This window comes from Colletotrichum jinshuiense, chromosome 3 (assembly GCF_051148585.1).
Source record: "Colletotrichum jinshuiense chromosome 3, complete sequence".
NCBI lineage: Eukaryota > Fungi > Ascomycota > Sordariomycetes > Glomerellales > Glomerellaceae > Colletotrichum > Colletotrichum jinshuiense.
In genome coordinates, this window is record NC_139310.1 from 3,603,187 (window position 1) to 3,624,696 (window position 21,510).

Below are 21,510 nucleotides of genomic sequence, written 5' to 3' on the forward strand. Positions count from 1 at the left end.
TCTATATCCGGTCGGGCATGGGAATGCCGGCCGAACCGTGTCTTTCCCAGATACAGTTCTCATGGAGATGGAAGAACTTGGTCTTGTCACCAAACGGGTCTAAAACTCCCAAAGGCTGGTCCCTCGGTGCTGCGTTGTGATGTAAAATCATATTGTTTATTTATTCCTGTATATTTCATTACACAAACACTTCGGGCCTGCCAGCCCAAGGAATCTCGTCCACCACCCTACCCAGCACGCGTAAATGGCATTGGCGGTAACGCCACACTGCAAAACCATTACTCGACGAGCCTGGCCGGCCCGCCGCCAGTAACCTCCCCTGTCGCGCGGGGGTTCGCGGGCCTGACCCGAGTGCGGAAGCCGGACGGGATCCGGCTGTTTCTGGGCCGGGGGTTGGAAACGTAAGGGGGCACGAAGGGGGGCTTCGGGACGGGGTGGAGGCGGTAGGTGGGCGAGGGCTCGGGGGCCGCGGTGGCGGTCACGGTCGCGGTGACCGTGACCGTGACTGTGACGGCGCCGCCCGCGCTGGTTGGCGATGGCGGGACGGTGGCTGACGACGGGGACGACGAAGCGGGAGGAGAAGTCGAGGAGGCGGCCGGGGTGGCCGTCACCGTCAGCGTGATTGTGGTCGTGCCGGCGTCGCGGGTGCTGGGCGAGGCGGCTGCGGAGGTGGTCCTCGGGAGGCACCCGCACTTCCGGGTCTTGGCGCAGGGGCGGCGGGTGAGGTAGTCCGTGGGGATGAGGGGATGGAGCGTCCGGGTCTTTCGATGGGTCGCGGCGGCGGTGCTGGCGGCAGCCTGCTTGACGATGTCGACACGGGCGGCGCCACCCTGGTCTTCCAATGACCAGTCTCGTCGGGCCGAGGCCGGGGCCGGGGCCGGGCCGCGGGGGGGTTGAAGCCCGTCATCAGCGCCGTTGGGCCCGGGACCCCCGCGGAGACAAAACCGGAGGCCGCAAAAGATGCGGCCGTCCTGGTCGGGTTGGGCTGACCGCAGCGTGTCTTTTGGCACCTTGTACGAGCACGTGGCAACACCACACGGGCACTTGCACCCCACCAGGTCTTCGTCGGCCGCGGGCTCCCGGAAGGAGGGGAGGAGCTGGGGCTCCTTGAGGTCGTCAGCCAGGGCCTCCCTTGGCTGGGCGGGAAGAGGACTGGGATATTTGTGGGCGGGCGCGGCGTGGTTTGCATCTAGCCCCGGTCCCGAGGCGTAGATGGGCCGGGGATTTCCGGGGGAGTCGTTGCCTCGAGGCTCCTTTGGGCGGCCCGTCGGACGAGTTGCGGCACTATACCAACCGCTGGCCTTGAGGCCACTGGATTCGGTCGGCTGGGCTGCCGGCGAGGGCAAAATGAGACGGGGCTCCGCGCTGACTAGGGACGGGGAGGCGGCTGCCAGGAGGAGGCCGGCGAGGAAGGTAATGGCTCTCATCTTGAAGATGGGCTGCATTGACGTTGGATGTCAGGGCCAGTGACCTCTGATATAAAGTGCGTTCCAAGAGACGAAGCGAAAACGGGAAGGCAATCGGAAGAAAGAAGGGCGGCGTCGACGCCAGAGGTTGACGAGTGTAGTTATATACACACATGTGTGTAACCGAGAGACGACTTTGCAGTTTACATTTTGTTGAGAGATACACAAGGTAAGAAAGATGCGCGTTGGAATTTGGCTTTGCCGAGGAGGAGGCATCTGAGCGCGAACCAGAGAAACGACAAAGGTTGCTTAGAACCGCGGCTTGCTCCCGAACTGGGTCGAGGACCCAGAAATGAGGGTGTCGAGGTTTCGTACCCAACGGAAAGAAACAGTAAAACCACGGGCATCAGTGGGAACCGGGCGGAGCAGGGAGGGACTCGGACAGTCACGGCCTGAGGAACATGGAACAAAACGTGAGAAAGATCTGGCGAGAAACAACTGCACACCATATCTTCCCCAGCGGAGGAGGCGCACGCCATCACGGGATAGGGGGTTTGAGGCAAAGCTAGCTCTGGGCGAAGCCTCCCGAATGTTATAAGAAGAGAGTCAATCCCGTCGTGGAGTAGGGGCGGGGGGCGAAAGGTGCCTTTGGTCAAAACCGTCGACCTCAACGGCCGAGGCGTTTGGCCAAGGCGCTTTGAACCAACCATGATGGATAGTTGTTGCCTCGTATGGGAAATTTGTTGAAAACAACGCGACTTTCGGAAATGAACCAGTTTACTTTCTGTGAGCTTGCAGGTCCGTATACCTCCCACGAGCGTCTGAGGCAGTGGAGCGCAGGACTAATACAAACACGCCGGGTGAGCCGTATATATATTGAGAGTGAGAGTAAGAGTAAGAGAGAGTGCTTGTATGTTTATGTGAGAGAGGGTAAGCCTTGTAGAATTTAAAAAAGCCTGGCTAGAATTGAACTTTGCTCCGCAATGTACCTTTACAGGTGGTTGATGTAACCTAGAAAGGTCTCCCGCACTTTAGTGTCTAACTTTACCTGCTTAGACGGAGGCATATTGACACCCAGAGACGAGTTGAAGTGAACTTTGGACTTCGACTCGGGAAGACGAGGCAAAAGAAGAGAAAGGGGCAGCCGGTATGGCATCGATACCCTCCCTAACCCAGACACACCGCCGCATCCCGTGGACACCCGTAACCGTTCGTCGACGACGCCAGCACGCCCCCAAATCCTTCAAACCCACATACCGGTAGCCAAGTGTATTTTATTCGGTGTCTCCTTGGGCGACACCGTGACGTCCTCATACTAGCTTACACCATTCGACATTCATACCGAGGCCACACAACTCCCATTCACGTACGCAACCCGGCACGAAAGAAAAAAAGATGAAAAAAGGGGAGGAGGGGACAGAACAAGAACCCAGAAAACCCCATCCACCTCACAAGAAGAAGGGCATCAACTATCAACGATGATAAAAGTAGAACCCGACATTTTCAGAATAGCACAATCGCACACGGCGCTTCCCGCAACGTCTCCCCCCCTAGCGCCGTCACCCCTCATCCTCCAAACCCCACCGGCAACGAATCACAACGCAACGTCCCTAACACCAGCAACAGCCTAGCACGTCATGGTGTTCGCGCGGACGCGAGACCAGTTCGTTCCAAGCGGCCCACGAGACACCCTTCCATCTTGGGGCCAACGGCCATCGAGAAGCCGTTACGCTCTACCCTACGGTCCCGTCTACGTTTCCCCGTTCGGGGTGGGAGGGGGGTTCATCTCGTCTTCAAGCGCAAAACTGATTATCAGATGTAAATCGGGGTTCTTTTTTTCATGTTCATGGCTTTGGTATTGCCTCGATAGCCGCTAGCTTTTCCTCGGCCCGTCCTTGTCCAATCCATAAAATATGTATATCTCTCTCGCCTCTTCTCTCCCCCGCAAGCCCGTGAACTCTTTTTTCGCCAAAAAAATCAAAAAAAAAGCATCAAAAAGGATGGAAAATACACGCTTCTCGCTTCGTAAGGGTTCCTCATCCAATGCTGCCTGCTGTCGTTGATTACAACAAATCTCTGCACACGTCCCGCCAGACTCGCTTGTCATTACATGCTTCCTCGTACATCGGCCCCCGTCGCGTTCACCCCTCGATGGCCAGGGGCTCCCGCTCGCGTTCCCGGTGCTGGCGGTGGTGGTGGTAGTCGTCCCGCCGCCTCGGGTCGTCGTCGTGGTCGTCATCGTTCCGACGGTGTCTGCGGTGGCGCTCCCGCTCCCGCTCATCGTCGTACCGGTCATCGTCGCCGTCCTCTCTCTTGTGGTGACGGTGCCTGCGTCTATCGTCGTCCTCGCCGTCCCGGTCACGTCCGCGGTCGTGGTCCCGCTCGCGGTCCTTGCCGGCCTCCTCGCGTCTCCGCTCTATTGTCCTCCGTTAGCACCAGAACATGTCAGCCGTGTCGGGGTTCCCAACATACCTCTCAGCAGCTGCGTGGCAGCGGCGTACGCCTGGATCTCCTCCTTGCTCAGGACGCGGAGGACGATGACAAAGTCGTCGCGGACCTCGAAGCGTTCCTTGCCAACAGTCAAGGCCTCGGGGTTTACGACCTTCCGGCTGATCTTGGTCCATCGGGCACCGGGGGGGACCTCCTTCAGCTTCTTGTCGTCCTTGTGAGGTGCGACGCCCTCGCGGATTGGGTTGTCTTCCTCGGGGAACTTCCTGGGCGCCTTCAGAATACCCTTGAGGGGCTTTGAGTCGGACTTGTCACGAGGCGGGGAGACGACGCGAACCTGCTTCTCGTCGGCACGGGGAGACGTCGAATCGCGGCCACGGTACTCGTCCCGGGCCGATACGATCGCCGATTCGCCCGAAGGGATGGAGACGGGCGATTCTCTCTTTGGCGGCAGCACGTCTTTCTCGGGCGAAGGTGTGCGTTCCTTTGCCTCTGGCACCGGGAGATCGGCGTACGTCTGCCTGTCCGACCGATCGTCCCTCTCCAGTCGCTCGGGCCTGTCGTATCTCTCCGAGCGTTCTGAACGTTCTAAACGTTCCGGACGCTCGATACGGTCTGGCCTGTCCACTGGAACGGGGACCTTCTCCTTGGGCTTGTCGTCCTTCATGGCTGCCAACTGCTCCTTCAGCTCCCGGATGTCGTTGGTGTTGGTCGGGTTGAAGCCAATCGTTTGCCGCTTCGGCCGCCTCGACCTCTTGTCGTCGTCGTCGGGAGAGCCATCGCGCTGTGAGGACGGAGGGCTCTCGCCGGTGAGCCTGGCCTCGGAGTCCCGGCGGTTGCGGTCCCGGTCGCGCTCGCGAATCTCCGCCTCCGGCTCGGCGGGCGCGGGCACTCTTCGCGTCTCGACAATCACAGGGGCGCGTTCCCTTGGGTCTCGGGACTCGTCCCGGGGCTTGTATCTCTCGGCAGCACGAGCTCCAGGGTCCTCCTCGTCGCTGCGACGGCGGGGCTCTCGCTCGAGCTTTTCAGGCCGTTCGTCCTTGTCCTTGTCCTTCACCGCCGTCCCGAGACCGATTGCCGTGGCCGCCAGCCCGAGCCCGGCGCTCACTTTGTCGCGGAATCGTTTCCGCTCGGCATCGTCGTCTGTAGCCGTGCTAGTCCGGCGAAGATGACGGTCTTTATCGCCGTCAAGTCGCGCAGACTCGCGCTTTGAGCGGTCTTTATCATCTCGGCGCTTGGACTCGTCATCAGAGCCCCTCTTCACGTCCGGAGGCGACGTTCGGTGGCCGGTCCGGGACTCTGGACGATGTCCAGTCCGAGACTCTGGGCGATGGCCTGTTCGGGAGTCTGGGCGATGGCCGGTGCGCGAATCGGGCCGGTATCCGTTGCGGGATTCTGAGCGGTACCCATTTCGTGAATCGGGCCGGGCTTCCCTGCGCGGGTCGCGTCGGTCGTCAAAGTCGCCGCCCACGGGGGCCGACTCTGTGCGAATACCGAAACCGCGTGAGGTAACGCCGTCATCATGGAAGTAGTCGCCGGTGCCGTATACAGGGTCGTACTTGCGGTCCACTTCCCTAGCTTGCCGCTGGGCCCGGTCGTCATCGCGGCTCCGGTAATAGTCTTCGTGGTGGCTGGACCGCGGAGGACCTTCTTGATACACCGAGACGGGACGCCGCGAGGCGGCGGCCGCAGTAGCGCCGGCAACGGTGGCGGCGGCCACAGATGTCGCAGCCACGTCCATAGACGACGGGACGCCCGAGGAACGTCGCTCTTTCGGGCTTGGAGGCACCTGCATATGAGCGGGCGCCGCAGGAACGGCCGGCGGAATGGCGCCTTGAGCCGGGTCGTACACACTCGCGGTTGATCGGTTGATCTTGTCCAAGCCCCAGGTAGTGGGCGGAGGACCACCGCGCTTCTCGTAGCCTCGTGTGTCGATGTAAGGGCGGACTGTGTTGTCTGTCGTAGTCACATTGACGCTCGGGCGGTAGTAGCCCCGGTCGATGCTCTCCCGACGGCGGGATCTTGAAGGCGGGCGGGTGTGGTCCAAGTCGTAGCGGGCGAGGTCGCTTGGCGTAGTGTATTCGTAGCCGTCTCCGCCGTAGTCGACCGGTGCGTTGCCGTGGCGTGCATTGTTGACGTACATGGTGGAGGATCTCGAGGGACGGTATGGGTCGTGTCTCGGCAAGGTGGGATCGAGGGTTCGCTCGCGCAAGCGGGTGAACTCTTCATTGTCCATTGTTGCACTGTAAGAGCCGCCGCGGTGGTGGCTTCGGGAACGTATGGAGGAGGCGGGTTGGGTGTAAAACGTCGTGTCGCTAGAGCGATACTCATCGCGGGCCGGGCTGGAATGTCTGTTGCTCGAAGAATGGTGAGATGACGAACTCGCCTGCGGGCGGCTCTGGGTTGTGGTGACAATGACAGGGCGGGCAGAGGTGGAATCCAGCGTCGAGGAGCGGTGGTTGCGGGTGCGGCTCGCATCTCTCAAGCTGGCCCCGCGAGCCAGAGGGTCCTTGGTCACCGCGTAAGTCGTCGTGGTAGTCGTCGGGGTGCCGGAATGGTGGCCTCGCGAGTTGGAGGTGTATCTTGTGGAAGACGTGGGCATGACGTGAATATCTCCTCCGTACATGGAGCTGTAGCCGACGCTTGTGGGAAGCGAGGCCCTCGCCGGGTTGAATGTGGGCGATCGCGGGCGAGCGGCGGCGGTGTATCGCGAAGACGAATATCGGTGATCCATGTTTACGTCGAGTGGCCGAGTCGTCGGCGACGCAGACAGCTGTAGTCGTGGTTGTTGTTCTCGTGTGTAGGGTGTTTTCCCGCCAAAATGCGGTGGTTCAGAAAAGGGTACCGAAGCCTCGATGGAGGGGGGGAGGCACTGCGAGGCAAGAAATCGAAGAGGGGCAGTCGGGGATTTTTAGGTTGGGCGCTGGGTAGATAGCGATGGAGCGGAACGGACGTAGCGGGAAGATGCACGTCGCAACCACGTGAGGAATCCGCCCTAAATTTTCTGGACCTTTTTTTTTTCCTTTCTTCCTCTTCGCTTTGACGTGGTGGTGCTTTGGCGTTTTGGGCTTTCCACGCCTATGGCTTGTTCGGGGTTGTGTCTCACTTCGTCCTCCGACTTTTTGGGCGTGAGGAGAGCAGCAGGACGGAGCCCTATGCTTTTGGACTCTTTTTTTTTCCTCTTCCTTTTTAGAGGGAGGGCGAGGGAGAGAGAGAGAGGGGCACGTTGGGATGCCCACCGAAATGGAGCGTGATGTGGATTCTTCTTCGGGTGACAGGAGATGGCGGGGTCCAGTTCCCCCCTCAGTTCACCAGCACCTCAGCTTATTTCAGTCTCGTCTTCTTCGTCGAGTGCTATGTATGGAGTTGCTGACCCCTGTCGGATCCAGTGCTGGGCTGGGCCGGGATGGGGCAGGTCAGGTCAGGTTCGGGTCGGGCTGGGTTGGGTGGGCTCTGTCGTCGGATCGCTGTCGAAACGTCCACGTCCGCGAGCGTGTGGATTTGGATTGTGGTGGAATATGGACTGCATGCACCTGCGGCGCAATGGCAAAAGAGGGGCGAGTCAGCCTTTGCTAGGGATTTCAGACAAGGTGAGGTGAGGGAACAGTGCAGAGAGTGGGCATGGGCTCAGAATTAGGACGAAGAAGCCCAATCAATGCGCAGCCTCCATGCAGCGGTCCATACAAAATGGATGGTCTTGCCGAGTAGAGACCATGCGCATTGCATTCGTGTCGAAGATAGATGAGGGGGACGTGAGAGGAAGATGAGAAGCCACTTACCAGATATCGCGGGACCAGGGCAGACGTCACTGAGGTTGAGGAAACAAAAATAAAGAAATAAAAAAAGACGAAGGAGAGGATGGAGGGGGGGCAAAAATTGGGCGACAATTGAGCACACACTGCAACGGTCGAGCAATGTGAGAGGGGGGATTATCCTGGGCACAATGACGAAGGGAGGAGCGGACTGGACCCCTGTACACACCACGGCGAGGGTCGCGGGGGCTTGCTTTTGATGATGATGGATGGTGATGGATGGTCCGGGGGGGACGTTCCAGTCGGTATATCCCCAAGGCGGAAAGGAGCTGTGAGCAGTCAGGGGAGGCGGTTCAGTCAGCAGTCGGGCAACACCACTGGCTGCCTGAGAGTTTGCCTTCGGTGTGTCCCGAGGTGTCGTTGGGTTGGTGATGTATCGGTACGGGGGGACGACGGGGTGCTGAGAAAACCAAGGACTTGGTTGACAAGGCCAAGGATGTCGCCGGTTGGGCGCCGTGGTCTACAGTCCAATGTTCCTCCAGTAGGGGTCCTCGGAAGATGGCGATGGGACTGACGGTTGTCCGGAGCTGACGACAGCCAGGTGCTTTCCGTGCCGTTATGTCAAAGCTGCATGTACCGTTCACTAATACCTGCCTGCAACAGGGCGACGGACGACACCGTTACTGGGCGCCGGCCTCTACAAGTCAAGTACCATGAAGGAATGTCAAGGTAGCTGTACCCTGCCCAGGCTGACAGAACGGATTGGCAGTAAAAATACGGCCTACGTACGTGCGGCAACGTCAACGTCAACGCCAATGCCGTGATGTAGGGCCCCCGTCAGCGGCAGGACGTGCAACGGGAGGGCGATCTGCTGGTGCTGTTCTGGCTCCTTCTGCTGCAGGTTGAGCTTACAGCCCACCCAGGCGATAAGAGAGAGACAAGACAGGTAGTTTGACGGCAGACAGCCACCAATGCGAGTTAACTTGGTTGGTTTCGCTCTCGCTCAGACTCTAGGTTGAAGAGTCAGGCAGGCAGGTCAGAGGGTGCATGCAGAAGCAGCTTGCTTGGCTAGGGCCGTTTCGCCTCTTGGGTGTGTAGAGGGTTCTAGGCAAGTTCAGATGAAAAGGAAGAAGAAAAAAAAAGTTGGACGTCGGATGAGACGGGTTCTGGGGGGTTCGCATGCAGCTTCTGTCTCGGTATCTGCGCATCTGCGTCTGTTTCTTTCGTGGCGTGCTGCGGTGGCTTTGCATCAGGCACGGCAGCAGAAGCCAGCGTCGTCCTGCAGGGTCGCTTTTACCGATTTGCGAGTTACTCGACGAGGCGATTAATTGTACTCGGAGTTTAGGACCGCTGGGGGCAGAACGGAGGGGGCCGGTCGCGCGTTGTGTGAGGCGAGAACGGATAAGTAATACTAGCTAGCTAGTGTTGCTTGCTGACGTCTGACATCCCCCCCCCCCCCCGAGTCAGGATACCAGGAACAGTCTCAAAAACGACGACAACGAAAACGATGATGATGCTCGGGGTACAGTGTTGGAGGGCCGCCTCGCTGCCTGATAACAAGACGGGTCCCGAGACAAGGGAGAGCAAACAGATGCTGTGAAATTCGACTTGGCCAAGCAAGGTTGGAGTGGTTATTCCGACCCAAAGCCCCAGAGGGGCCCGAATGAAATGGCGCTGCTGGCTCAGGAGAGTGAAACCTTAACAGGCCGTCCAAAGGCGAAGAGCTGAGACGGTACCTCGAGGCGGGCCAAGGTACGAGCCGACACAGGTTGATGGCTGTTCTGTTGGCACAATGTGCGAAACGGTCGCTCTCTTGCCCCTTTGGGAAGCCGGTTGTTCGTCCGTGTCGATCACGGCGATGACGTCCTGGCGGTTGTGGACCGGGACCCTGCCTGCTTGCTACTAGCCTAGCTTAGCTTGCCTACGCGCGCCTTTCTCTCTCTGGCCCCGCGGGCTAATCTTTCAGGCCTAGACTTTTTTTGTATTCACTTTCGTTCTGCTCCTTGGCCGGCGTGGCCTCTCCGGCACTTGGTTGAATTCCTAGGGTTCTCAATGGTCGTGGACACCAACGACTGACATCTGACAAGTCTCGTTCGGCGAACCCCCACCGCCACCGGCAAGGCACAGGTAGGTTCCTTTGGAGCTCGACGACTAGGAACCCGCCCGAGACGGCTACTTTCTCGTGTTGGGTTGGTTGGATGGGCACAGGACGGACACCAAGTCTTGTTATTTGCGCATATGTATGCGTCCAGTCCAAGCGTCTTGCACCGATTGATTGCGACGAGGGAGGGGAAGGAGGAGGGGGATGGATAAGACGAATTCTCCGTCTGGCCGGCAACGGCCTCGAATTCGGGCATTTCATTCGTGAATTATTCCATCGCCGTCGTAAACGTCGCAGGAGCAGCCCCTCCTCGGCCGTGGTGCCATTGCTGTGAGATGTGACGCCGCCCTAGCTAGTACCGGGTTGGACGGCGGGGGCGCCCGTGTGCCTGACCAACAGATACCGTCGCTGTCAAGCAAGGGGACCATACCATAGAACTCGAGCGACGTCAGCGGTGATGGGTGGCACTGGTCCTCGATGGAAGATCCGTAATCACCTTTGATTAGCGCGAGGTGGTGACGGGAGTCCGGCTGAGGCGAGTCAACCTGGAACGTCGACATGGACCGTTCGGGGACGGTTCGCGAATGATTAATTACTGAATGCCAGGACTCGAGCCAATGGCAGACGTTGCCTGGCGCATAAACATGACCACGTCGGTTGGTAATGGAACGGACCTAGAGCTTAGGGTCACCGATGCTCTCTTCTCTCGCTCTCTCTTCCTCCTGCTCTCTCCACGAATCCATCGCAGTCTCTCGTCACCAGTCGACCGGGTTGTATGGTAGAAGAAGAGATTACGTGAAATTATTTCCTCGGGGACGGGGCCGGGTGTGTGCGCGTGCATGCGTGAGTGTGTAAGAGTCACCGGTCACCACCTCTGCTCATTCCATCCAATGCTCCGTACTCTACCTGCTGTGTCCATGGCTTCCGTCCCACATGCAGCATGTATCCGTACGACGACAGGTTCGTTCAGTTCGAAAATGGGAGCAGATGACCAATCCAATGGAGCGGATTCCATTCCTGCCTGGCATGTTGGACGGACGGGCTGCTCCTTCCCAAGGAGGCGGGTCTGTCTCTCCACGCCTCATTCCTGCCTCGAATTCCATGTTGCCTCAAAAAAGTACCTGGCGACGTATCGTACGGAAGGTACCTGTAGTCCACACAAACACACACACACACACACACAATCAATACACAATACACACACAACAACACCCACACGCCCAACAGCACCGCATCGTCCACCAAGACATACATGGATAGATGGAGAAGATGCCTTCCAGAATCGACAAACATGCGTCTATCCACCCATCCACCCACCTACGAAATACTAAACCGAGTCAACGCCCCTTCATTGGCCGCCCCGGGGACAATCGCCGTCCTTTGACGTGCCAATCTCTCGATTCCCAACCCCAACTCGTCGCGATCCCTTCCTCTCACGGACATGGAGGCACTCGCTTTGCCCCACTGAGCCGGTAGCCCGACGTCGACTCCAAGCATGTGCATGCCCATGCCCTTGCCCATGACCATGTTCATCTTGGAGTGGATGTTGCTGTGGATGTCTCCGTGTCCGTGTTCCTATCCATGTCCTGGTAGGTCGGGCTCCATCGCCAGTTGCGTCTCCATCCCACGCCATCTCCAACTCCAACTCCATATCTCTCCATTTCGACCCAACCATCCGCCCCCATATTTGCGGCTTCAAATCTCCTGCAGCTGCCCGTCTGTTGTGCGTCTCAGCCGTCGTCTGATGGCTGTCAGCCGTCGACGATGCGGCCGCCAAGCACCACATACCAAGCCCAACTGCGGCACCCGTCGAAACCTTGGGAGCCATGTCGCGCGTGCCTGTCTCCCTGGAGCCCTTGGGCCTCACTTTCATCGGACAAAATACCAAAGACAACATGACCGCCTGCCTGCCTGCCTGCCTATCTGCCTGAAGCCGTGGGAGATGACGACGACGACGGCGACGACAAGAACAATTGACGCCGGCGGCCCCGCACCACCTACCATTGGATCACGCTCAACACCAACCACCACGGACTGGATGCCACCACCGACCCTCGACCTCGCCCTGCCTTCAACTGCTCTGCGGCATCTCGCCGTTCTGCAGGTCACATACCCATAATATCTGCAAGCGCAGACAAGACCACGGTGCAGACGCTCGCCTAAGCAAGAATTGACTTGAACCTGTCCTGCCTGTCTTGACTCGGGGCAGTTTTCGCCCTTCCGTACACCTCTGAACGCAAGTGCCGCGTGGGGCCAACGGGGCTGATCTTGAGCCCCAAAGATGCGATGCGACTTGAGCAGACTTCCGATGCATGCTCACCGCCACGATCCAGCGGCTACGCACCCATCGTCCCTCAACATGTGTCCGTGCAAGCAACAGGGAAAGGGCGGCGAGCGCAACGTCTCCCCAAGCGGCCTTGGTTGTGTGCGAGGTGAGCAACGACCCCAACGGGGTACATGGTGTAGGTAGTACACATGGGATGGCTGCCTTTCCATCCACGCAGAGCACCCCCCCCCGATGGAGATGGCGGCGGCGCTATCTCCTCCCCCCTCCTCGTGGCCTCCATTCGACAAGGAGCACCCCATCTCAATCGCTTCGCCAAACAGCCCTGCCGAAAGATGTGATTTTGGCGGCCCCAGCATTCCTGTTTCCCGCTGCCTCGCTCTGCCTGGCTAGCGGTTGATTGCTGAGATGCGCGGTGCATAGAATTTTCCCTTGCTCATCTCAAGTCTCTTCGGAGACGCTGTCCCACTTGATGTGAACCCCATCAGACAACGTTGACAGTTGGGCAGGGACGGCCCCGGAGTCCCGCCAACAAAGCCCGTCACCGGCGACGCCCAAGACGGGGATCCCCCGGTCTGGGCAACTCCCAAGCCACCAAACAACCGTGTTGGGTTCTCGCACGGTCTTTCAGGCACATCCGTTCAGAGTTCTTCCGCCGGCCATCTCACCCCGTTCGGCCTCGCAGACCCATGAGTGATTGGTGTCCCTTTTTTTTTTCTTTTCCTTTTCCTTTTTTCCCACCTCTGGCGGATTGGAAACCCTGGTTCTGTTAATTCTCGCACCTCGATCTATTGACGTTTCACCCAGATCGACCATCGATGGCCATCGATGGCGGGCCTTTGGGAAAACACGAGTTGATGCCTCCCAATGAGCCCCGCAGGATTGGGAGGATGTAACAGGCGGCTGCTCAGTTCAATTGTTGTTGAGAGCTTTGTTTTGCAAGCCAAGGAAGGCCTCGAGCCCGGGAATGGGCTGTCTCCCACGTGGATTGCCGCAAGCGCCAAGAGCCCGCCGCAATGTCATCTGAACTGAGGCCCCCGACTTCCTTTAATCGCAGTAAGATAATAATATCAATAACAATAAAAAAAATTCTTTTGAAAATACGCGCCGCACGGCGGCAGTTCCCCCTCATCATGGGCACTCGCCCGGTTCTGGCATCATGTCCTGAGCCATCAACACTGCCCCTGATCGCGCTGATGACCGGGCAGATGCCTCGAGCCGTCGACCTCAGCACTAATGCACCGTTAAGCGGCGTAAGATCGAGCCGCGTGACAGGCCTAGCTCTTGATAAGACACAGTCCGCTCCTCCACGTGCTGCAAGCTAGACTCAAGCTCGAGGACCGGTCCAGGTCGAGGCGCCGGCTCGAGCAAAATGGACCGATCTGCCCCTTGGGCTTGCATCAGGGTCCACGTCCCCTACCCTCCCAGAGCTCTTCGCATGAACACGAAACCTGCTCCCTCCCCCCTCCCCCAAAAAACAAAGTTGGTCGAGACTCGCACCACGGGAGGCATGTGCCTCTGGCGTTGTCAATGCGATGGACGACAAGCTCGACGCTCCCGAGACTAACACCGGCCGATGGCCAAACTCTACCGTCACACCGGGACCGCGTCCCCCCCTTTTCTCAAGACGCCTCGCCTCGCCTCACTTTTTGGAATCTCCTCTTTTTGAGGCCGGCAGCCCGCCCACCTGTTCCAGGTGCAGCAGCAGACTTCCGGCCTTGGAAGATAAGTTTTGCGGGCCGAGGGACCCGCGAAAGCCAAAGGAAAACTAAACCCAACTAAACCTCCTGCCTCCCCCTCCTCCACTCCTCCTGCTAAAAAGGCGGACCTTATCTCGGTGAAGTGGGGGGAATGGGGGGGTGGGCGGCGCTGTGGAAAAATGCTCCGTGAAGCGGGAGACTCCGGGATCCGTGGTCGGCGGACGGGGAACGCGTTCCGTGGTTTCGGCACCGTCTCGGTTTGTCTCCGTCCCGAGGGCGATGTACGGGGCTACGGGGGGCACTGGTAGGTCGGAGATATGTGGCGCGAATACCAATGAGGATGAGAGAGTGTGAGAGAGGTGACGTTTTGTATATTGGACGGGGGAAGTCAACATTGTTCACCATCTTTGGGTCTGACGTCGTCAGTCTGGATCGAGCTAAGAAGGCCGTTTATGCCATCGGACCGAGAGATTCCCCTCTCCATAAACGTGCCGAGCTGGTCGTGGGTCGAACATGTCAAAAGAAGGGACAAGCCGCGGCGGACGAGCCAACCTCGGAAGAGGACCATGTGTGAATGAGTAAAAAAAACCAATAGATTGACACGCTGCGTGCTGTAAGCAATATCCTAAATCGTCACCGGGTCGTATCGTACGTAAAAAGAAACGGACATATCCCTCAAACACCCACTGCCAAACCAATACACACACACACACAACAACCCCCCACCCATGAACCAGAGGGAAACCTAGGCCAGGCTGCCCATGGGATCCCACAGCGGCAGCACCGTCGGCTCGGTGCCGATGACGTCGCGGACCTCCTTGCTGAGGAAGCGCGGGTCGACGACGGCCTGGTAGACGAACTCGTCCATCCAGGCGTCGCTCATGACGAACCAGCCCTTGTCGCCGGCGGCCTCGCCCCAGCTGTTCTGCACGCGCCACCGCACGCTGCGGCCGTCGGCGTCGAGGTGCACCGCCGTCAGCACCATGGCGTGGGTCATGGCGCTCTCGCCCGTCCGCAGCCGGCTGGCCTTGTCCATGCCCAGCAGCGAGACGCCGAAGCCGAGCTCGTAGTCGATGAGGCCCAGGTCCATGATGCCCGCGGCCGAGCTGCTGAACTTGCCGACGTCGGAGCCGAAGAAGACGGGCAGCCCGGCCCGGATCATGGCCACGCACGCCGCCTTGAGCGCCGCCATGCCGACGTTGACGTACGTCACGCCGCGCCCGCCGACGACGTTGCCCAGCCGGTCGACCGTCAGCAGCGTCAGCGGCTCGTGGCGCGGGTCGTGCACGAGCGACACCATGCCGTCGATGACGGACGACGTGACGCGGAACTCGGACGAGTAGATGTCCCGCGCGAACGCCGCCGGCGTCGTCGTGAGCTCCTGCGGCTTGCCGTGCTTGTCGAGGTACGCCCAGGTGAACTCGTCGCGGGGGTTCGGCGGGGGCCCCAGGGCGAGCGTGAGCACCGAGAGGATCTCGCGCATCATCTTCTCCTTGGCGGCCGACAGGGCCTGGGCGGTGGCGGCGGCGCCGCCGGCGCCGTCCCGGGCGATGCCGCGCAGCACGAGGGCGTACTCGCGCAGCTTGGTCTTGACGATGGAGTTGAGCACGCCCGAGCTCTTGGCGTTCCAGCTGTCCGGGTACAGGGCCTGGGGGACGAGGCCGTACTTCTGGACGAGGTTGTAGACCATGTCCCACTGGCCGCCGTCGCTGACGATGTCGCCGAGCAGGGCCTGGACGAGGCGGCCGTCGAGGTCCTCGGCGGCCGTGTCGATGACCTGCTCGAGGAAGAAGTTGCTCTTCTCGAGCTTGTCCCAGAAGAAGAGGTACGACTGCGAGAGCTCGAAGGCGTCGAGCGAGTAGCGCTTCATGAGCGCGACCCGGAACACGTTGGTCGACGCGAAGAGCCAGCACCGGCCCGACGACCGCTGGTTCGTGATGGGCCCGCCCTCGAAGGGGATCCGGACGTTGAAGATGTGCGGGTCCGCGAGCTGCGTCGGCGTCGACGTCAGCACGGCGCGGGGGTCCGCGGTGCTGAGGGCCGTGAGGGCGAGTCTGTAGGGGGGTTGTCTCGTGTCAGCTTCTCTTTTCTTGTCCTTTTCTCTTCATTTTCAACCCTCCTTTTTATATTATATCACCCCCTTCCCCTCCCTTTACCCTCCCTTTCACTCTCTTTCTCTCTCCTCGGGGGATGTTCTGGCTGTAAAAGAGGAAACGGTAGGGGGAGGTGCGCACCTGTTCTTGGGGTCTGCGAGGAAGTGCGACTGCCACGACTGCGTCTGCTGCACGGGGAGGCCCTCGGGCTCGCGGACGAGCTTGACGCTGCCGCGCTTCTCGTTCTCGTCGGAGGAGACGGCCGCGTTGACGACGCCGTCGTCGGCTACCTGAAACTTGCGGAGGCGCTCGAGCAGCGCCTTCTCGCTCGCCGCGTCGGCGGCGGTCTTGGACGGCTGGGAGCCCATCTTTGCAAGTTTAGACCCGCGGGTGTTGTGCAGGTTTCCCGTCGCTTTGCAACTCTGAAATGGAAATCGGCTGGGCGGGTTAGACGCTGCCGAGCTCGGGCGGAGGCGGAGGGGGAGTGACTGTGATTGTTGGCGCTGGCGACGATGATGGCGGTAAAATCACACACGATGATACTGAGTTTGGTCGTAGACAACACACAGTCACACAATCACGCAATCGGAAGATGCGAAGTCGGGGAAAGGAAGCTTGGAAACGGTTTCACTGAAGAGGGATGGGCTATCTGGCCGTGGTATTTAAGAGAGGGAAAAGGGCACGCGAGTCGTAAACCATACACACCCCCTCACTTTCCCAGCGCCCGCCTGATACCGAGTATGCCAGTCCGACACGGAGACTTCGAGCGAGAGAGAAGGATCGTCCTGCTAGGTAAGGTAAGGAAGGTCTCCGAGATCAAGCTTCCCGGGGGTGGTGGTGGTGCCCGCAATTGCGTGTCCCTTATCAGTTGGAGTCGAGCCGGGGAAAGAATCCAGCCAAACAGCGATAAGCATTTGGGGAAACCAGCAGGGGTTGGCTGCCCGTGAGGGGAGGGGTGCTGGAGGAGGTCACGCAGGCGAGACAGCCGAGACTTGGGGAACCCATCAAGGTCCCCATGGATCTCTCGTCCAAAGGGGTCCTCACCACATGACGTGGGGTCGTTTAGGCGATCGAGGGTTGAAGATTGCGGAATAATGGGGACCAACTGGCACGAAAGCACGCAATGAGGAGAGTCGCGCCTTTGAGCTATGTTATTTGCAATGGGGGCCCATCTCTTCTCTTTGGTTTCTCGGCTACGCATTCGACACCGTGTATGCAGTAAGCTGCTATCCCTTCGTCTAGCGGGGAGATGAGCCGATGTACCGAGGAGGATTGCAAGCGAAGACACGGCTGATTGCTCAGCAACAGACATGACTGTCCTGAACAAAAATGGGGCGATAAGTGAGCTATTTTCTCGGCTTTGTAGAGAACGACATGATGAACACTTCTCGTTAGAGGAATTGAGCCAAACATCGTCTCTGGCAGAATGAGCGGGCTGCCGGTCTACTTCGCCGACATGGGACCCACCTTTCCGGTGCCGGATGCCGGAATGTGGTCGGGTTTGCAGGGTTCTTCTTGGGGGAAATAGACGGCATTCTTCAGCCGGAATCATCACCTCCGGGTCGAATAGTAACGGATAATGACTTGTGTATGTAAGCATTAACATTTGCCTCTATTCACTGTCCGAGCAGACAGCAAGCGGACCGCGTCTACAAAGGGTCAATCCGGAGGAGGATGAGTACTAGGGTCTGTGCTAGACGGGACTGCGGCCAGCGAACTTTGCCGTGAAGCGAATGCGCTTTTTCGAGATGCTTCATTTTGCAGGCGTTCGTGCCGTTCATCTCGTGCTTGCGTCTTCTGCTTAGAGCCGCGCCGCATGCGTGTTGGTTCCTCTCTTCGTCTACTCTCTGATTTCCCCCACGGTATTCTTCCACCTTTCAAATCTCCTGATTCGGCATTTGATGGCGCTGCAGAGCTTCTACTTCTCTTTCCTTGTAAACGGCCACTGCATCCACTTCTGGCCGGAGCTCTTTTTTGAAGTAAACCATCAGTGCGGTGGTCTCTAACAGCACCTTCTTTGGCTTCCGTTCTTTTCCACCAGAGCCAGCGACTCTCTTCGTTTCTCGTCCTGCCATGTATTGACGGTACTCGACAGAATCCTCGCTGAGCTTCTCAACCTTGGTGCTGATCTGCTGCAGGGTGAAACGAAACCGCTTGTCGGGATTGCATGCCTCTAGGTAGTTTTGGGCCCTTTCTATAAGAAACTGCTGGGTCCCCGTAAGATCCATCTTCTTCTCCAAGGCCGTCTTGCCTTCAGCGTCGAGCTGTCGAATGGTTTCCTTAACGACCTGTTTGAAGAGGCCTTGGACCTTTGTCCGAACCGCATTTTCCCAGGTCAATTTGACGGGATTGCCTTGGTCATCAACCTCGTTCGGACCCTTGGCTCGTTCGAAGTGGTAGACCACGTATTCGGACAGACTTTCACGCGCGTCCGCCGGGATAATTACCCTTGTCTGAAGGTTTGAATGCTCGACGGGCGGCTTGTTCCGCAGCCCTGTGTTTGAGTAGTCCATGTTGTTCCAGTCCAAAGCCCGGAACGGACCCTGGGAGGTTTGAGAGTAGCCCAGGTCTGCGCTCGGGATTTCACCGAATTGAGGCTCGTACTTCGCGGACACGTTGTTGGCGGGGAAGAGCTGGAAGTCGTTTCCAACGAAGTCGTTCTGGCCACCGTAAGAGTCCTCGAAGCCTTCCTCTACCTCGGCCAAAGAGCTTGGTGTGAAGAGCATGGGGTTGCCTTTGCCGACGGGAGAAATATGAGGAGCGGCTTGAGCAGGCGCCATTTCTGGCGGGACGCCCTCGTTCACGAAATTGGGCCTCTCCGTCGCTTTCACTTCCTCTGGGGTTACCATTTCGTCGAAATCGACCTCCTCCGGCCCTGCCCCGAATATCATATCAACAGAAGCCGCGGCTTGCCCCGCAGCAGCAGCGAGATCCATGATCGCGGTTCTTTTCTCCTGCCTCTCTTCCACGCCCCAGTACAGATTCTCTGTTATTCTTGCAGCCGTCTGTTCATAATCATTTCGAAGCCGTCGCACATGTTCACCGGCGAGCGGCATCAGCATAACCATTTTGACCTGCAAACCTGGCTTAACGGACCTCTCCCAGGTCGTGGATCTCATGACGGTCCCCTCTGGACTAACCAGCTCGTAATATGCAGCCCTTACCATACGTAGCATTTCATCGTCGTGAAGAAATATTTGACCAATCAAATACGTCATGCCCTGTGCCAGGAGTTAGCTCGTTGCCTGCTTAGATGCACTCCAGGTGCGGACTCACCTCCCAGGTCTGACAAAGATGGAAGGGAAATTTGAAGTACCGCCCAACTACGTCAAAAAAATGGAGGAAGTTTCCTTCTACTTCTTTCCCTTTTCCGGTGTTCTCGTCCAGCGGCGTGGGCGTTTCCGTCTTCGTCTCTGTTGCCTCTGCAGTTATCTGCGGGGTTGATTCTCCTTGAAGCTCTTCCTCATCTACCGGTCGTAGAGGGTCGTCCTTCAACTGCACGTCGGGGTGACCGCTGTTTTGCGGAGAGGATTTTGGCTTGGTATCTGGACGGTTCTTCTCCTGAACGTCTTCTTCGACCGCTTGAGTGGCTATGCCGGCGACATTTTCGTACTCTCCGACTGCTGCAGCAGCTTCGTCCTTCTCCTCCTCGCTCTCATCTTCTCTTTCCAATTTTCTGAGGATCATTTCTATAATCGTATGCGTGCGTCTCACATCGACAGGTTTGGTGGTGAAAAAAGTCCACTCTACCAATTGCTTCGCCGAAACCCCACAGGCACACTCCGTGTCGCGTCGGTTGCACGTTTGGCATACATACAAGTCTGCGGTAAACAAATGATCATCAATGGATGTGCCGGGCTTTACGTGAATGTCCTCGAAATGGCCATACAGGGATTGGATATCAGAGAACTTTGACTGGCAAAGTCGGTTCTCTTGGCCTGAAGGAGTAACACACCTCCAACCGCCCTCCCGCATAGTAGGCCTCGCAGCATAGATTTGTTCTAGACCAATGAATTGATCTATCCCTACGCTACTATGGGAGCTAAGGCTCGAAACGGAATCGGCCTCGTTCTCGGCGTCTCCGATCTCGAGGCCTTCAATGGCCAGAGGGATTGCCTCGCAGGCGAGCTCCTGGAGGTGCTTTGCCATGTGCGAGCGAAACCTATTGGAGTTGCTCTCGGCTCTTGTCGGGGGGTTCCAGTCGTCGCAAAGAAGGCACGAGGTTTCGTCAAAGTCTGTCAGCGCCTTCTCACAGGCCTTCAGCATCACCTTTCTCTGCCCAGCGGACATGGCCCCAGGGTGTCGCGAGACGAAATGTGTCTCGAGGGCTGACGTGGAATCAAACCTTGCCTGGCACAGGTGGCACTTCCATTGCCGACGGTGGTTGTCCAGCTCGTGCTTGAACCATTCGTGGGACGTTGGGAAGGGCTCTGCCGGGCAGTCCTTGAATGTGCAAATGTAGGCCTGGAGATCTCGATACACGTGACGCCTAAATGAGCTGTCAGCTCGCTCTTGGAATAGTGGATGTATCACCAGATGCTAGAAATACATACTTCCAATGATGCCTGTCCTTGACGACTTGGATAGTGCGGCAATAAGGGCACTCGATTGGTTCATTGTAGTCGAGGCGGACACCGTTCAGCCGCATGTCCGTCAGTTGCGGGATTCCCCGGCCGGAGTAATTGTCTCCAAGGGCCGTGTTGGCGAAGGAAGTCGCAACAGAGTACAAACTTGCCTCTGGAGACTCTTTCTGCGCAATCTCGATGGTGTTGTCGGGCGCAACAAGGATCTCGTGGAAGGACGTCGCCTTCGTCGTAGCTCGCTCGGCTAGCTCGCCAACAGACGGACCGGCGTCAACCCGAGCTAGGTTTTTGCGATGGTCTTGACGATAGCGGATATAATCCCGCTGTCGGGCAGTCCGCTGTCCGATTTGTTCGGCCAACCACGGAGTCTGTTTGAGCTTCGGGAACTTGTCCTTTGCGTTGATGATGTATGGCGCGGGGTCCGATTGCAAGTGTTGAGGCCCCTGGCGCGGCATACGCCCGCGCGGGCGATCCTGGCGAAGAAGGGCAGAAAGGGTGAAGAGGTGTGTGATGCAAGACCGGATGTTAAGGAACAGCTCGACTATTTCTGTTGTTGGGCCGGCCTCTTCTGCATCACCGCTTCCCGAGACGAGGCCAAGTGAGAGGCTTGCTATGTCCTCCGTAGAAATGGGTTGGCTCTTTGTTCTGTTGGGCAGATCTCCCAGCGCAATCCCGTTAACTAGGGCACTCCGGTCAGCATGAGAAACTCGGGAATATGTGCGCGCCCATGTCGAAGAATTACCTCTTCTGAGTGCGTCTTTTAGACGTATGAGCCCCGAGACCACGCTCTCCTTCATGCGGTCGGCTCTCTTCAGTCTCGAGTCGAGCGAGCTCGAGGAATACGGGTTCTGCAGAGCTCCTATGTTCGAGGCCCAGATCTTGAAGCGACCTGCCTCATCAGTAGCCTTGTTCTCCAAGTCATGATACGGCGAGGCCACTATGTCTTGGCACAGCTTGGCGAAGGCTGCGTCGCAGTCGCGGGCTAGCGAGGATATCGTGGCTTGAACGATGCCCGGAGGCCCATTCCCCAGACCCCCGGCTTTGAGATCTGCCGCGGCCTCCATGGCGCATCGACCGGTCAGCGATCAATAAAAAGTATGAAGCCGGGCAATGTGAGGATGAGTGGCCGATTTACCATCACTT

The 21,510-nt window shown here is 58.3% G+C and overlaps 4 protein-coding genes across 4 annotated transcripts; all 4 read right to left on the reverse strand.

The window, feature by feature from the left end:
- Positions 1 to 278: 278 nt before the first annotated feature.
- EsH8_III_000984 (uncharacterized protein) lies at positions 279 to 1,445 on the reverse strand (the record flags this gene model as incomplete). The annotated part of the gene is made up of 1 exon (XM_083262709.1): positions 279 to 1,445. One exon carries the CDS (start codon positions 1,443 to 1,445, stop codon positions 279 to 281), a length of 1,167 nt encoding a protein of 388 aa, XP_083123196.1.
- Positions 1,446 to 3,547: 2,102 nt separating this feature from the next.
- Positions 3,548 to 6,588, reverse strand: EsH8_III_000985 (uncharacterized protein; the record flags this gene model as incomplete). Its single annotated transcript, XM_083262710.1, has 2 exons — positions 3,548 to 3,822; positions 3,879 to 6,588. The coding sequence occupies 2 exons, from the start codon at positions 6,586 to 6,588 to the stop codon at positions 3,548 to 3,550; spliced, it is 2,985 nt and encodes a 994-aa protein (XP_083123197.1).
- A 7,848-nt stretch (positions 6,589 to 14,436) lies between these two features.
- Positions 14,437 to 16,152, reverse strand: EsH8_III_000986 (bleomycin hydrolase; the record flags this gene model as incomplete). Its single annotated transcript, XM_083262711.1, has 2 exons — positions 14,437 to 15,745; positions 15,926 to 16,152. 2 exons carry the CDS (start codon positions 16,150 to 16,152, stop codon positions 14,437 to 14,439), a joined length of 1,536 nt encoding a protein of 511 aa, XP_083123198.1.
- A 1,509-nt stretch (positions 16,153 to 17,661) lies between these two features.
- EsH8_III_000987 (uncharacterized protein) lies at positions 17,662 to 21,431 on the reverse strand (the record flags this gene model as incomplete). The annotated part of the gene is made up of 4 exons (XM_083262712.1): positions 17,662 to 19,005; positions 19,061 to 20,273; positions 20,338 to 21,046; positions 21,110 to 21,431. The coding sequence occupies 4 exons, from the start codon at positions 21,429 to 21,431 to the stop codon at positions 17,662 to 17,664; spliced, it is 3,588 nt and encodes a 1,195-aa protein (XP_083123199.1).
- Positions 21,432 to 21,510: the final 79 nt, after the last annotated feature.